The following is a 14,362-nucleotide window of genomic DNA, read 5'->3' as shown; positions in this document are numbered from 1 at the left end:
TGACGATGAAAACTAAGAACAATGAACCCCAGGTTGGAGGTGACAAAGATGTGACTGTAAACAAAGATTTCCAGATGATCTTCGGGCATTTTTGAATGCACAAGTTGTGATCATTTCTAGTGGGAGATTCTGTTTTTTTCGTTCATTTGGACTTTGTTTTTTCTGCTTTCCCTGTCTGGCTTGATCAAATACTTGTAAACTGGATATGTCTGTCTCATGTACCAGCCTCTTCAGCAGGTATCGGGTTATCATTTAAAAAGTTCATTTTCTAGCTCTAACATATAAAACATTTTAAATGGAATTCATCACCCACATGAATATTACCAGTTGTTGGACACTGCGGCCTAAAGGCACAAAGTTATTTTCCTGCTAGACTGAGTTGTTGATCCTTCACCCACTCCTGGATGAGGCGGTTGGCTATGGCATAGTCAGGCGGGACCCAAAGGGTGGGGGTCTCCTCTTTGGGGTTCCTTGGAGGAGTCTTGATCTTCAGGGCGTTGGTGACCTCCTCTAAGGTGAACCACCTAGCGTCCTCCAACTCAGTATGGTCCACATTCACCTGGACAAGTTACATAAGTGTAAAGGTCAGTAGGGAAAAGGTGATGCTACAAAAGGTTGTGTGCTGACCTTTTTTTGGGGGGGGCATCCACCCCCCCTCCTTTTGGTGATACATGTTTCCATTTAAGAAGTATTAGACGTCTAGATAAAGAGAGGTGAATGACATAATTCTATTAAGATACAGGGGAGTGTTAGTCTCGGGGGGAATGCCAAACAGGGCCGTAAGAGGATCAGGTGGAACGTCCACACCAGATATATCCCCAAAGGATTTAGAAATGTCTGTCCAGAATTCAGATAAGTGAGCGCAGGTCCAAACATGTGAAGCAGGCCAGCAGGCGATTGCTGCGTCACTTCTACCAGGGAATATCCTTGCTAGTCTAGCATTAGTATAATGACTGCGATGGAAGATCTTACATCATATAAGACTATGTCTAGCACATATTGAGGTGGTGTGAACTAGCCCCAACACAGTATCCCACACCCCTTCCGTCAGCTCCACACCCAAATCCTGCTCCCAAGCAACTTTAAGATGGTTAAGAGTCTTGGGCTTGGTGCATCTAGGTAGCGTAGCGGTCTATTCCATTGCCTACCAACAAGGGGATCGTGGTTCGAATCCTCGTGTTACCTTTGGCTTGGTCAGGCGTCCCTACAGACACAATTGGCTGTGTCTGCGGGTGGGAAGCTGGATGTGGTCGCTGCACTAGTGCGGTACTAGCAGTCAGGGCGCCTGTTCAGGGGGCAGGGGGAACTGGGGGGAATAGCATGATCCTCCCATGTGGTACGTCCCCCTGGCGAAACTCCTCACTATCAGGTGAAAATAAGCGGTTCGAATCCCCGTTGTTACCTTCGGCTTGGCTGAGCATCCCTACAGACACGATTGGTCGTGCCTGTGGGTGGGAAGCCGGATTTGGGTATGTGTCCTGGTCGCTGCATTAGCGACCAGGGTGCCTGTTCGGGCGGGAGGGAGAAGTGGAGAGAATAGCGTGATCTTCCCATGCGCTACGTCCCCCTGGCGAAACTCCTCCACTGTCAAGTGAAAAGAAGCGGCCGGTTGACTCCACATGTGACAGAGGAGACGGTAGTCTGCAGCCCTCCCCGGATCGGCAAAGGGGTTGGAGCAGCGACCGGGACAGCTCGGATGAGTGGGGTAATTGGCTGAATGCAGTTGGGGAGAGAAACGGGGGGAAATCCAAAAAAAAAAGAGAAAAGTCCCGGGCTTAATGGAATCTATTTCAGTATATACTGAAATTTGGCTCTTTACACTGGGGTTCAAAGAGAGAATGGAATCAATTTCAGAATAAATAGGATGGTTTGGAAAATCTGGAAACTGTAAGAAATATCTAACCTGGAAATAGAGAAATAGATGAGATATAGGCAAATTGAATCTTTCAGACAAGTCTGAATATCATGAGAAAGTTCCTTCGCTGTACAGATTTTCAACAGTTTTGAGTCCCTTGTCACAACCAGGTTCGGAAGGCGAGATCAATACACGATGGTTTAAACAGGTGGTTACGACATATCCTCGTGACGTTTTGACATATCTGAGCAGTGGCGGTCTGCTGCAAGGTCAACATCTGCATGACCCACATTCACTAAGCCCCAACTCTCAGAATAGCAATGTGCACTGAATACTGCGGCTCATGTTTTCGTTTTTTTCCTCAGCTCATGCTGAGGCGTCTACTCAGTTAGGTCATGTGTGATGGAAAGTGTCGGGCCAAGAGTGTGGTCGACGTCACAGAGGTCGAGGGCCAAAACCAGCACCTCATTCTGTGGAGCCTTTAGGATGCCTCGAAAAATATTTCTGTCCTCCAGGGTCAAGTCGAGTCGGTGTATTGGTGAAGCGCTTGTAACAAAGGTGTATTGAGATGCTTTTAAGGGATATAAGGACACAAATGGAGATAAAAACAAAGAGTTATAAGTTGTTTGACCAGAACGTGGGACGTGAATTTGTGCTTATGTGTGTACTGATGTTTCCAGAGCTACATCTAAATGCAGTAGCTTACCAAAGCCAGAGGTGGGCAGTATTGAATTAAAAGCATTTGGAATATATATTTTAATTAATTTTGAGTATTTTGTTGGTGGAAGTTGAAGAAGGAAGACTGTTGTTTGGAGTTCAGGGAGGAGTTAAGACAGGCACTGGGTGGTAGTGAAGAGTTGCTGGATGGCTGGGCAACCACTGCAGAAATAGTGAGGGAGACTGCTAGGAAGGTACTTGGTGTGTCATCAGGACAGAGGAAGGAAAACAAGGAGACTTGGTGGTGGAATGAGGAAGTACCAGCAAATTATACAGAGAAAGAGTTTGGCAAAGAAGAAGTGGGATAGTCAGAGAGATGAAGAAAGTAGACAGGAGTACAAGGAGACGCAGCGTAAAGCAAAGAGAGAGGTTGCAAAGGCAAAAGAAAAGGCGTATGGTGAGTTGTATGACAGGTTAGACACTAAGGAAGGAGAAAAGGACTTGCACCGATTGGCTAGACAGAGGGACCGAGCTGCAAAGGATGTGCAACAAGTCAGGGTGATCAAGGATAGAGATGGAAATGTGCTGACAAGCGAGGAGAGTGTGCTGAGAAGCTGGAAGGAGTACGTTGAGGGGCTGATGAATTAAGAAAATGAAGACAGCAAGAAGGTTGGATGATGTAGGGATAGTGAATCAGGAAGTGCAGTGGATTAGCAAGGGGGAAGTGAGGGCAGCTATGAAGAGGATGAAGAGTGGAAAGGTAGTTGGTCCTGATGACATACCTGTGGAGGCATGGAGATGTTTAGGAGAGATGGCAGTGGGGTTTTTAACTAGATTGTTTAACACAATGTTGGAAAGTGAGAGGATGCCTGAGGAGTGGAGAAGTATACTGGTACCGATTTTCAAGAACAAGGGCGATGTGCAGAACTGTAACAACTACAGAGGTATAAAGTTGATCAGCCACAGCATGAAGATATGGGAAAGAGTAATAGAAGCTAGGTTAAGAGGAGAGGTGACGATCAGCGAGCAGCAGTATGGTTTCATGCCACGAAAGAGCACCACAGATGTGATGTTTCCTTTGAGAATGTTGATGGAGAAGTATAGAGAGGGCCAGAAGGAGTTACGTTGTGTCTTTGTGGATTTAGAGAAAGCATATGACAAGGTGCCGAGAGAGGAGGTGTGGTGTTGTATGAGGAAGTCGGGAGTAGCAGAGAAGTATGTAGGAGTGGTGCAGGATATGTGCAGGGAAGTGTGACAATGGTGAGGTGTGCGGTTGGAATGACAGATGGGTTCAAGGTGGAGGAGGGATTACATCAAGGATCGGCTCTGAGCCCTTTCTTGTTTGCAATGGTGATGGACAGGTTGACGGACGAGATCAGGCAGGAGTCTCCATGGACGATGATGTTCGTGGATGACTGTGATTTGTAGCGAGAGCAGGGTGCAGGTTGAGGAGAGCCTGGAGAGGTGGAGGTATGCACTGGAGAGAAGAGGAATGAAAGCCAGTAGGAGCAAGACGGAATACCTATGCGTGAATGAGAGGGGGGGGCAGTGGAATGGTCAGGATGCAAGGAGTAGAGGTGATGAAAGTATATGAGTTTAAATACTTGGGGTCAACTGTCCAAAGTAACGGGGAGTGCAGGAGAGAGGTGAAGAAGAGAGTGCAAGCAGGGTGGAGAAGAGTGTCAGGAGTGATTTGTGACAGAAGGGTACCAGCAAGAGTTAAAGGGAAGGTTTACAAGATGGTTGCGAGACCAGCTATGTTATATGGTTTGGAGACAGTGGCACTGACGAAAAGACAGGAGGCGGAGCTGGAGGTGGCAGAGTTGAAGATGCTAAGATTTTCACTGGGAGTGATGAAGAAGGACAGGATTAGGAACGAGTATATTAGAGGGATAGCTCAGGTTGGACAGTTTGGAGACAAAGCAAGAGAGGCAAGATTGAGATGGCTTGGACATGTGTGGAGGAGAGATGTTGGGTATATTGGGAGAAGGATGCTGAATATGGAGCTGCCAAGGAAGAGGAAAAGGGGAAGGCCAAAGAGGAGGTTTATGGATGTGGTGAGGGAGGACAAGCAGGTGGCTGGTGCGACAGAGAAAGATGCAGAGGACAGGAAGAAATGGAAACAGATGATCCGCTGTGGCGACCCCTAACGGGAGCAGCCGAAAGTAGTAGTAGTACTTTTGAATATTTTGTTATTTGTATTTGATCAGTCTGGACAAAATAGAATGTAATTTGTAATATGTTGCTTCAGTCTTCTTCTTCTTGTTTCAGCTTGTTCCCTATTTCTCAGGGGTCGCCACAGTGGATTTTTGCCCTCCATAGCTTTCTGTCTGACGCATCCCTCTCCTGCAGTCCAACCCTCCCCGTGTCCTCCTCTATCTGGTCTCTCTGTCTTTTTCTTGGTCTTCCTCTTTTTCTCTTGCCAGGTATTTCTGGGTCCAATACCTTCTTTCCTATATAGTCTATGCCTCCTCTCTGTACGTGTCCAAACTATCTCAATCTTGTCTCTCTCAACTTCTCGTCCAGTCCTCTGATCATGAACGTAGCTCTCAGTTCTTTGTTTCTCTTCCGGTCTTTTTTAGTCACCCCCAAGGACCACCGTAGCATGTTCATCTCTGCTACCTGAAATGTAGATTCTAGCCTCTCTGTTGTTGTCACTGCTTCCATACCATAGAGCATGGCAGGCCTGACCATTGATTTGTATACCTTGCCCTTTACCCTCAACGGCATTCTTTTGTCACAAAGTACTCCAGCCAGTGTTGTAGTCGAGTCACTAAACCTCGAATCCAAGTCGAGTCTTGAGTCCCCAGTGTTCGAGTCCAAGTCCCCAAAGAGAGTCCGAGTCGAGTCCAAGTCAAGTCCTCCTTACCTGAGTCCAAGTCATCAAGGTTGAGTCCGAGTCGAGTTCCAAGATGGGCTCCAGTGCTCCACTCTGGCACCGTAAAAAAGCTGACATACAAATAAAAAAGGTCGACATGAAACCGAAATGACACAGCTGCCGCCACTTCAAAGGGAGTTTATTTACTTTGTGACACAACAGCCAAACGACAAAACTAACAAAAACAAAAAAAATCTTTATCAATTAACAAGTCCGAGTCCTCATCTCCAACTTCCAAGTCCGAATGCAGTCAATACTCGAGTCCAAGTCCGAGTCATCAGTGCTCAAGTCCAAGTCGAATCACGAACCCTGAAAATCAGGACTCGAGTTGGACTCGAGTCTGAGTCCTGGACTCAAGTACTACAACACTGACTCCAGCTACCTTTCTCCATGAAGAACACCCAGATCGTGTCCTTTTCTTGACTTCCTTCTTACCACCACCTTCTGTCTGTATTGTCGATCCTAAGTACTTGAATTCGTAATATGTTACTTCAGAGAGTGGTATTTTGTGTTTGAAAATACTCCAAAGCACTTTTCAACAGAGATCAGACTTGAGATGAAAGAGGGGTGATCTTTTTTTTTTAGCTATAGCCTACTCAACGTTAGCCTGTTCTAAGTCATGGTGATGATGTGAATGATACAGAGACCACACATGATAATGTGACATCATGCCGTGTGCGTGGTGTGGACGCTGATGTGCCTTTTACGTCAACAAAAGGGGTTAAATTGAATGGCTAATCGAAAGACCAACTGTATACGTGTGTTCTTCAATGCTGTCTCGAAACCGCGTCATTAACCGTCTCATTGTCAACCCCTACCACGCTCACCTAGCGGGAGAAGATAACGGCCCGGAGGATCATAGGCTGAAGAAACTGTAGGCCTACATGGTTTTAGGAAAAACTTTCACAACACCAGCTATCGTCTTCATCTTTGGTCATAAACACCAAACTGGTTTTAAGCATCCTTCCTCTGCAGAAGTGTTCTTTGGAGAAATTCTAAAACTCCAGATGCTCGCTGCTCCACCCCCATCTGCCGATCCAGGAAGGGCTGAAAACTACCACATGCTCCCTCCGATACATGTGGAGTAGTCAGTCGCTTCTTTTCACCTGACAGTGAGGAGTTTCGCCAGGGGGACATGGCGCGTGGGAGGATCACACTATCCCCCCCCCCTTGAACCCAGGACTTTCTTGCTGTGAGGCGACAGTGCTAACCATTGGGCCACATGCCACCCCATATTTTGTAGTTTATTTTGATATGTTTGACAAATATGTATTTGTATTTTGTAACATGTTAGATTATGAAGTATGTTTGCCCATCTCTGAATCAAATATAGCATACTGACGGTAAATGTAAGTAAATCAACACTAGTCTATCTATTGTTGGTGTCTATCCGGGTATAAATATGTCTGCAGCACCGAGTAAAACTCTACTGACCTCAGCCTTGTCTGGGCTGACAGTGGCATGGCAGGCCACCATGAAGGAGCTCTGAGGAAAGGGCCAGTGTTGAGAGCCGGAGTACCTGATGCTCTCCACCTCCAACCCCACCTCCTCCGCTACCTCTCGGTACAGCGTCTCCTCCAGGGTCTCACCTGGGAACACGTGTTTTATTTTACATCATATATCACACACACACACACAGGAATCAGGCAGGAGTAATGTGTCATTAAGAGTACAAAAATTACCTCTGGGTTTGTAGATACTAAACCAAACCCTTCATTTTGAGGTTGTTGGGAAGCCCACCTGTACCCATGTGGGTAACATGGATATATGGAATTTGGACAAAACATATGGAATTTGTGACCAATGGACTTCAGACATACCATAAAATCATACCAATACGCTTGATCACATAATCAACACTTGCACAGGTGAGTACACAGTCTTTTTTCTCTCTGACAGCAAGACATTTGGTTTGCAGGTTAGGTGGGGGCTGGTGCTTGGTACTGTGTGTAGGCGTTTGTGTGTGTTAGTGTGTGTGTTCAATGGGTGTTTGTTCCCTCTAGTCGTAATTAGACCGACTCACCCATGTCGCAGAAGCCGGCCAGGGCACTGTACATGCCCCGTGGGAAGGAGGCCTGCCTCCCCAGTAAACAACGTTTCCCGTCGGACACGAGGACAATCGCCACCGGAGCCATCTGAAGTCACACCGAAAACAACTTGTCAAAAACCCCTCTCCCTGCCAGTAGCACTGACAGTCTCGTTCTGAGCATGCTGGAACTTAGAGCAGAATGAAGACCTTCATCAATAAACCATGGAAATAATAGTGCCATTACTAATGTTATTATCTGCAGCTATGTTTATCCTGCTCTGCTTACATCACAGACAAGGCTCAGCGTTTTTGGCTTTTACCGATTTTCACCGAAAAATGCTCAGATCTCTTAAAAGGAGCAGATCGGTTTAAACTGATTTTCACCCGGATTTTAAGTTTCCACGGATCCAAAAGTTGTTCCTGTTCATGTGAGGTTATGTAACAGTGTCCTCTTGTGGTGAAAATCGGCATGCTGGATGGCTTTGAAAAATAAAAACCGAATACGCTGAGCCCTGATCACAGAGTACCAAGACCAGCCTGCCATGTTTTTAACCTTTACATGGTTTTTAACCTGTAGATGTCATCAAACTCACGAAAATGGTCTAGGGTTTAGCTAGTCTCTAAAGCAGGGGTTGGCTTTTCCAAGTTTTGCATTCAACAATCCGACTTCTTCCACATTGGGTGTGTAACCTTTGGGTAGTACACGATGCCGTTGCTGTGGCAGAGCCGCTGGCTTCCTGCCTGGTTTCTGTGGGTGGGCTGACCACTGGCGCTGCAGAAGCCATTCCCCTGGTGCCACCGCAGCAGAGCCTGACCCTGGAGGACACAATATATTTGGTTAACACCCACTGAGTATTAAAAAAGGTCATAATGATTTGACACTTTGTTGACAGGGTTATTCTCTTTCCAGAGTGCAAGGTCAGCTAGCTGCCCAACAGCTCCCCTCAAAGCCTGTCAGTTTCTTTGCCCAAGGACACTTCAGTGGAGAGGGCGCTAGCTAACACTGAAGTCTTGAGCGCAGGTTTATCCAGTCACCCTACTGACAGCAATCTCCCAATGACTGGAAGTATCTCATCCCCCCCTCCACACACACACACACACACACGCACACTAACGCACACGATAATGAGACATGTTAGCCTCAGCAGTTCACATGCACATATTCACCCTGGCCACGAGGGGGGCCTCTTCTCCTCTCAGAACAAAGAAGGCCTTCCTCAGGTCAACAAATTTCCCTTCACACATCTCCTCCACCGCACCTTGGTCCAACTCCCCTATAACACAAACACGTAGAAAAAGGAATCAGAGACACACTGGAAACACACACACATGCACAAATAAATCAGTCAAGCAGACAGACACACACATGCACGTGCAGAGTAAGTGATGCTTTGCACTGCTGCACGGCATTTGCAGGGCTTAGGGCCTAAAATGGATATCTGTAGGAGCAAAGAGACAACAATGTCAATGAGACACATTAATAAGCTGTGTGTGCTACGTTAACAAATATTTATTCTACTTGTCTGACATCTGCTGTTATCTTATGTATGTTGTACGAAGGACATTTTGCTGCTGACCAGCTATAAAATATGGAGAATCTACTGGCACCCCAGAAAAGGGCTGCCTTACTTGCAGGGACAGAGGAAGTTATTGTTATCCCCCCCCCTTCTTCTCCCCAATTGTACTTGGCTAATTACCCCAATCTTCCGAGCCATCACAGTCTCTGCTCCATCCCCTCTGCCAATCTGGGGAGGGCTGCAGACTACCACATGCCTCCTCCCATACATGTGGAGTCGCCAGCTGCTTCTTTTCACCTGACAGTGAGGAGTTTCACCAGCTGCTTCTTTTCACCTGACAGTGAGGAGTTTCACCAGCTGCTTCTTTTCACCTGACAGTGAGGAGTTTCGCCAGGGGGACGTAGCACGTGGGAGGATCGCACTATCCCCCCCCCCCCGAACAAGCGCCCCGACCGACCAGAGGAGGCGCCAGTGCAGCGACCAGGCCATATACCCACATCCGGCTTCCCACCCACAGACACGGCCAATTGTGTCTGTAGGGATGCCCGACCAAGCCAGCGGTAACACGGGGATTAGAACCAGGGATTTCAGTGTCGGTTGGCGACAGAATCCGCTACCCGGATTCCCCGTCAGTTTTCTTTTTGTCATTACTGAGCTAAGGAATATATATTATTTTGCAGAAACATGTTTACTGTGTGAAAAACGTTATTTCCTTGCTATACTGAATCTAAGTAGGGTTGTATTCTCACCAACATCTAAGCAGAACTGGGCCTGGTTCTGCTCAGAACAGCTGATCAGGACAGACTCCCGCACCATCGATCTGTCTTTACCAAGCTTCTGCAGAATCCCTTCCACGTCTGCAACAGTCAGTACAAACACACACACAAAACCATGTTTTTGAGATGTCATTAACGTGTGATGTACATATTAAAAGCTTAAGTTTATCTTTGCAGAGCAGAAAGACATCTGAAATATCCAAACCCTTACCAGGGTCCATATTCTGCCCCACTGTGGTGACCCACATCTATATATCGAGAGACATTCACCTAAGAGGACGGTGTACCTTTAAGGGAAGAGGCGAGGGGTCAGATAATGCACTTCCGCTTCCGGTTCACAGTCAGTTCAGTGTCGTTGTCAGATGTATGACATGCAAAGTTGGAGCTAGTAAACTACCTCGACTACGTCTACTCTCACGTCTCCTGTCTCGTTGTTTTCTAACTCCACACCACCCAGTATACAAATTACATCAAGTCATTCAGCAGAGCTCTCTTTTTGCTGGGAGAAATCATCTCCAACAATATATATATATATATATATATATATATATATATATATATTTTGGACCCCCCCCCTTTTTCTCCTCAATTGTATCCAGCCAATTACCCCACTCTTCTGAGCTGTCCCAGTCACTGCTCCACCCCCTCTGCCGATCCGGGGAGGGCTGCAGACTACCACATGCCTCCTCCGATACATGTGGAGTCGCCAGCCGCTTCTTTTCAGCTGACAGTGAGGAGTTTTGCCAGGGGGACGTAGCGCGTGGGAGGATCACGCTATTCCCCCCAGTTCCCTCTCCCCCCTAAACAAGCACCCTGACCGACCAGAGGAGGTGCTAGTGAAGTGACCAGGACACATACCCACATCCGGCTTCCCACCCGCAGACACGGCCAGTTGTGTCTGTAGGGATGCCCGACCAAGCCGGAGGTAACATGGGGATTCGAACCGACGATCCCCTTGTTGGTAGGCAACGGAATCGATCGACATGCCACTTGGACTCATCTCCAACACTGTAATCAAAAACTTGAATGCCAATATATGCTTCAACCCAATTTTAGGCCGCCTTCATGTTTTGGTTTTCTTTAGGGGGTCTAACTGGTCATTCAGGGGTGCTTAGCCCATAATTGGCACCCTGGCCCCGCCACTGGTAATTTCCACATATACACATGCACCTGCAGGACTCTGCTGTTTCTAATCAGCAGCAGAGGACAACCTTCTCTCTGTACCTTTGGTGTGCAGGGCTGGCAGCTTGAAAATGCCCTGGTCTGCCCGCTGCAACAGAGGAGCCAGCCTGTGATAGAGGAAGACTTTTCCAGTCTGCAGAGCCGCCAAGCAGGCGTCATCATTCACCTTTAGCTTGTTGAGATACCTGGAAAGGTCCGGGGATAGATGGACCAAAGTAAGTTAGCCTCAATCGATCAATCTGGATAAAGACGAAATTGTCATGCAATCCCAGATTACAAAACCCTTTGGTCCCTCTTTTACTTTTTCTTTTTGGTCTTTCTTGAAAAATGCTAAGATTTTCCCTGGGAGTAATGAGGAAGGACAGGATTAGGAACGAGTATATTAGAGGGATCGCTCAGGTTGGACGGTTTGGAGACAAAGCAAGAGAGGCAAGATTGAGATGGTTTGGACATGTGTGGAGGAGAGATGCTGGGTATACTGGGAGAAGGATGCTGAATATGGAGCTGCCAGGGAAGAGGAGAAGAGGAAGGCCAAAGGGGAGGTTTATGGATGTGGTGAGGGAAGACATGCAGGTGGCTGGTGTGACAGAGGAAGATGCAGAAGACAGGAAGAGATGGAAACGGATGATCCGCTGTGGCGACCCCTAACAGGAGCAGCCGCAAGCAGTAGTAGTAGTAGTAGCAGTAGTAGTAGTAGTAGCAGTAGTAGTAGTAGTAGTAGTAGTAGGTCTTTCTTGAAAATGGATTTAAACCACAGCAAAGCTACAACTTGGATGTGGACAAATGGTAAGTACTGCTCCTCTGCAGGGGAACTCACCTCATCCGGGCTACGTAGGCAGAGCAAGAGCGAAAGAGAGGCCTTCTGTTGGCGCAGAGGAGAATCCTCAGCGGCCTTAGCATGGTTGCTGGACTGGATCACATGCCACACAGTTGAAAAGACAATAAAAGACTTGCGAATGTATACAAATGTGGAAATAATGACGAATGCTAAACATCTGTAAAATTCCCGTTTGTAGACAGACTGTAAAAAGTTGCATGGCATATACAGCAACTTGGTACATTTTTAAAGCAGTATTTCCCCATTAACATTCAAGTAAACATTGACGTAGTGTGTTGCACTCAAAAAACTGACTTTAAAATCTGCAGGGGATCGATCGATTGGGTTACCAGTCAGTCATGAATAAGTAAAGGAGTCTGAAAGCTCCATTTGACAGCTGAAATTAGGATGGCCTATAGGCAGCCCAACCGAAAGACGTCAGACGTGTTCGTATCAGGCTGCCATTCCACCAAACACTCAACCACAACATGCTGAATTCACAGTCTCCTGGACAAGAGTGTTGTTATAGCCCTAAACATCAATGATGTAAAAGCACAGAAGCAGATATCTGAGTTAGGGCTAGCTCTGACAGTTATACTGTATTAGGTATGGATGTATATGAGCATACTGTGTATATATTATATAATGTATCTAATGTCATGTATATAATGTATGTGTCATTATACTGTATTATACAGTGTAATTGCATGCGTTATATCAGAGCACAGTTAGGACAAGCCCATCAATTAAAACAATCCAATTAAGGCGTAAGCCATGTTGTGAACCACACCGGATGTACAGTTGCGTATGTACGTACACACAAGAGTTACAATCCTCTCTCTAAAGCCGGGGCTCTTTTGCAAAAGGTTTACTAACGGCGGCGACAAAGCTGAGACACAACGTATTTACATTACATTCGGGCTCTTGGGGGGGTCCGCTTTACGTCTTGCTGAAGTTAGACTCCTCACACTTGACCTCCGACCCTGCTCGCGCGCCGCTGCCCAAACCCAAGCGAGCACGTTGCCACACTAACCCAGGTGTTTTGTAGGCAAAACGTCACCGCAGAGGACTTCAAAAATGGCGGCCGGTCGGTCTCGTCGTTCCTCGTGACCGGCGAGCCCGCGTTTGCTTTTGACGGCGCTCCCGGACTCGCGGCATCGGCTGCGTTATTGAGTTTACTTCGTGTTATTCGGTTGCTTTATTCCCCCTCCACCAAACACCGTCTTTGCGGTACCGCACAACAACGGACTCCGTCCTCGTAAGCGAGCGCTCCCGTATCCGGGGGGGGGGTGGGGGTAGGATCCTCCAGCGGCGTTTACAATTTGCTTGCACAGTTGCGGAGAGGCGGGTCACCGTTATCAGATCGCGTAGAAAGTGTTCTGGGTCGGACGAGGGAGGCGTAGGCCGGTCTTTCATTATAGGGATCGGCACACAGGTCCTGCGTACGAACCGGCGCAGACTCCGCCGGAGCCCACCGGGCTGAAAAACACAAGTGCCGTCTGCAGAGATTGCGAGCATTAAGTGCGCTTGTTTCGTCGTACGTACGCCACACGGTCGAGCGGGGCTCTCCTCAGAGAGAGAAAGAGAGAGCAGTGGCGCCCCCAAGGGGTGGCCAGGGGTGGCCATGGCCACCCTGATACTTTCCTTGCCCCCCCCGCTGCCCCCCCCCAGCCACGAGTCGCATATGCAGAATATGCTTCTGATTATGCATAATAAGCTTCTATCTGATATCTTACATTAGGTGCTGTTCATTTAAATCAATAATGTATATTTTTCTTAACTCTCATATTGACAGTTTTCCACTAGCCTATACAGTATACTACAACAGCATCATAGAATTCCCGAAATTCAGTCATGGCTTTTGGTTTTGGTGTGGCACCCCAAGATTTTCAGTGGCCCCATTTGGCCCCCCCTATGAAACATGTCTGGGGGCGCCACTGAGAGAGAGAGAGATTTTATCCAGATTACATTCCAGTCCAAAAGCCGATATTCACACATAATCATCTTTTTCTAATCCAGCTCATAAAACCAAAACAGTTTCAGGTAGACAGAGAGCGGAGAGAGAGAGAGAGAGAGAGAGAGAGAGAGAGAGAGAGAGAGAGAGAGAGAGAGAGAGAGAGAGAGAGAGAGAGAGAGAGAGAGAGAGAGCGCGGTTGTAGCGGCGGCTCCGCCCGCTCGACACCTCCCGAAACTTAAATCGAGCGACGACGTTTGCCGCTGTCTTGGCCAGCTTTGAGTAGTAACAGCGCGGTGGACGCTGGTCATCGGGTTCATGTAGAACATATATACATATATATATATGTATATATTACATACATCGCATGTATTATATAACCCGCGTTTTGCCGTCTGCGGCATGACAGCGGCGTGTGACATCGGCCGGCACTTAATACGCGTGGCGTTTCAGACGTGCGGAGGAGCCGCGGCGTAACGGGCACGCAGGCGGGCAGGCGAGGCGGAGGAATGCGGGAGGAGGCTGTCTGACAGCGAGCGCAACCACTTGGTCGCCGGAGGGGGGGGGGGTGAGTTGGCTTCGGTGGGCTCACGGACTCTGGAGTCCGACCCCCTGCTGCTACAGCGCACGGTCCAAACCTCAGGCCGGAGACGGTAACAACAACAACACGGCGGCGGCGGCGGGGGCGGTGGGGGGG

General features: G+C 47.8%; 1 protein-coding gene across 2 annotated transcripts; it reads right to left on the bottom strand.

Moving 5' to 3' along the window:
- Positions 1-314: 314 nt before the first annotated feature.
- Positions 315-12,895, bottom strand: nudt13 (nudix (nucleoside diphosphate linked moiety X)-type motif 13). Of its 2 annotated transcripts, XM_056296894.1 has the most exons (9): positions 12,621-12,895; positions 11,712-11,804; positions 10,937-11,079; positions 9,686-9,793; positions 8,587-8,693; positions 8,110-8,235; positions 7,414-7,525; positions 6,825-6,979; positions 315-559 (listed from the first exon to the last, which is right to left on the bottom strand). In XM_056296894.1, the coding sequence occupies exons 2-9, from the start codon at positions 11,792-11,794 to the stop codon at positions 359-361; spliced, it is 1,035 nt and encodes a 344-aa protein (XP_056152869.1). In that variant the 5' UTR covers positions 11,795-11,804; positions 12,621-12,895; the 3' UTR covers positions 315-358. The 2 variants fall into 2 exon arrangements, with proteins under 2 accessions (XP_056152869.1, XP_056152868.1); XM_056296893.1 differs by lacking the exons at positions 8,587-8,693; positions 9,686-9,793; positions 10,937-11,079; positions 11,712-11,804; positions 12,621-12,895 and having other exon boundaries at positions 8,013-8,122.
- Between the last annotated feature and the right edge of the window lie 1,467 nt (positions 12,896-14,362).

The sequence above is a fragment of the Lampris incognitus genome, chromosome 17, assembly GCF_029633865.1.
Source record: "Lampris incognitus isolate fLamInc1 chromosome 17, fLamInc1.hap2, whole genome shotgun sequence".
NCBI lineage: Eukaryota > Metazoa > Chordata > Actinopteri > Lampriformes > Lampridae > Lampris > Lampris incognitus.
This window is presented reverse-complemented; position numbering and strand designations above follow the sequence as displayed.

Coding starts and splice junctions, on each gene's coding strand:
- nudt13 (XM_056296894.1), bottom strand. CDS start 11,794: ATGCTAAGGCCGCTGAGGATTCTCCTCTGCGCCAACAGAAGGCCTCTC. Junction 8,694..9,685: donor CCAGTTCTGCTTAGATGTTG/GTGAGAATACAA, acceptor TTTGTGTTATAG/GGGAGTTGGACCAAGGTGCG. Junction 6,980..7,413: donor GGCCGGCTTCTGCGACATGG/GTGAGTCGGTCT, acceptor ACGTGTTCCCAG/GTGAGACCCTGGAGGAGACG.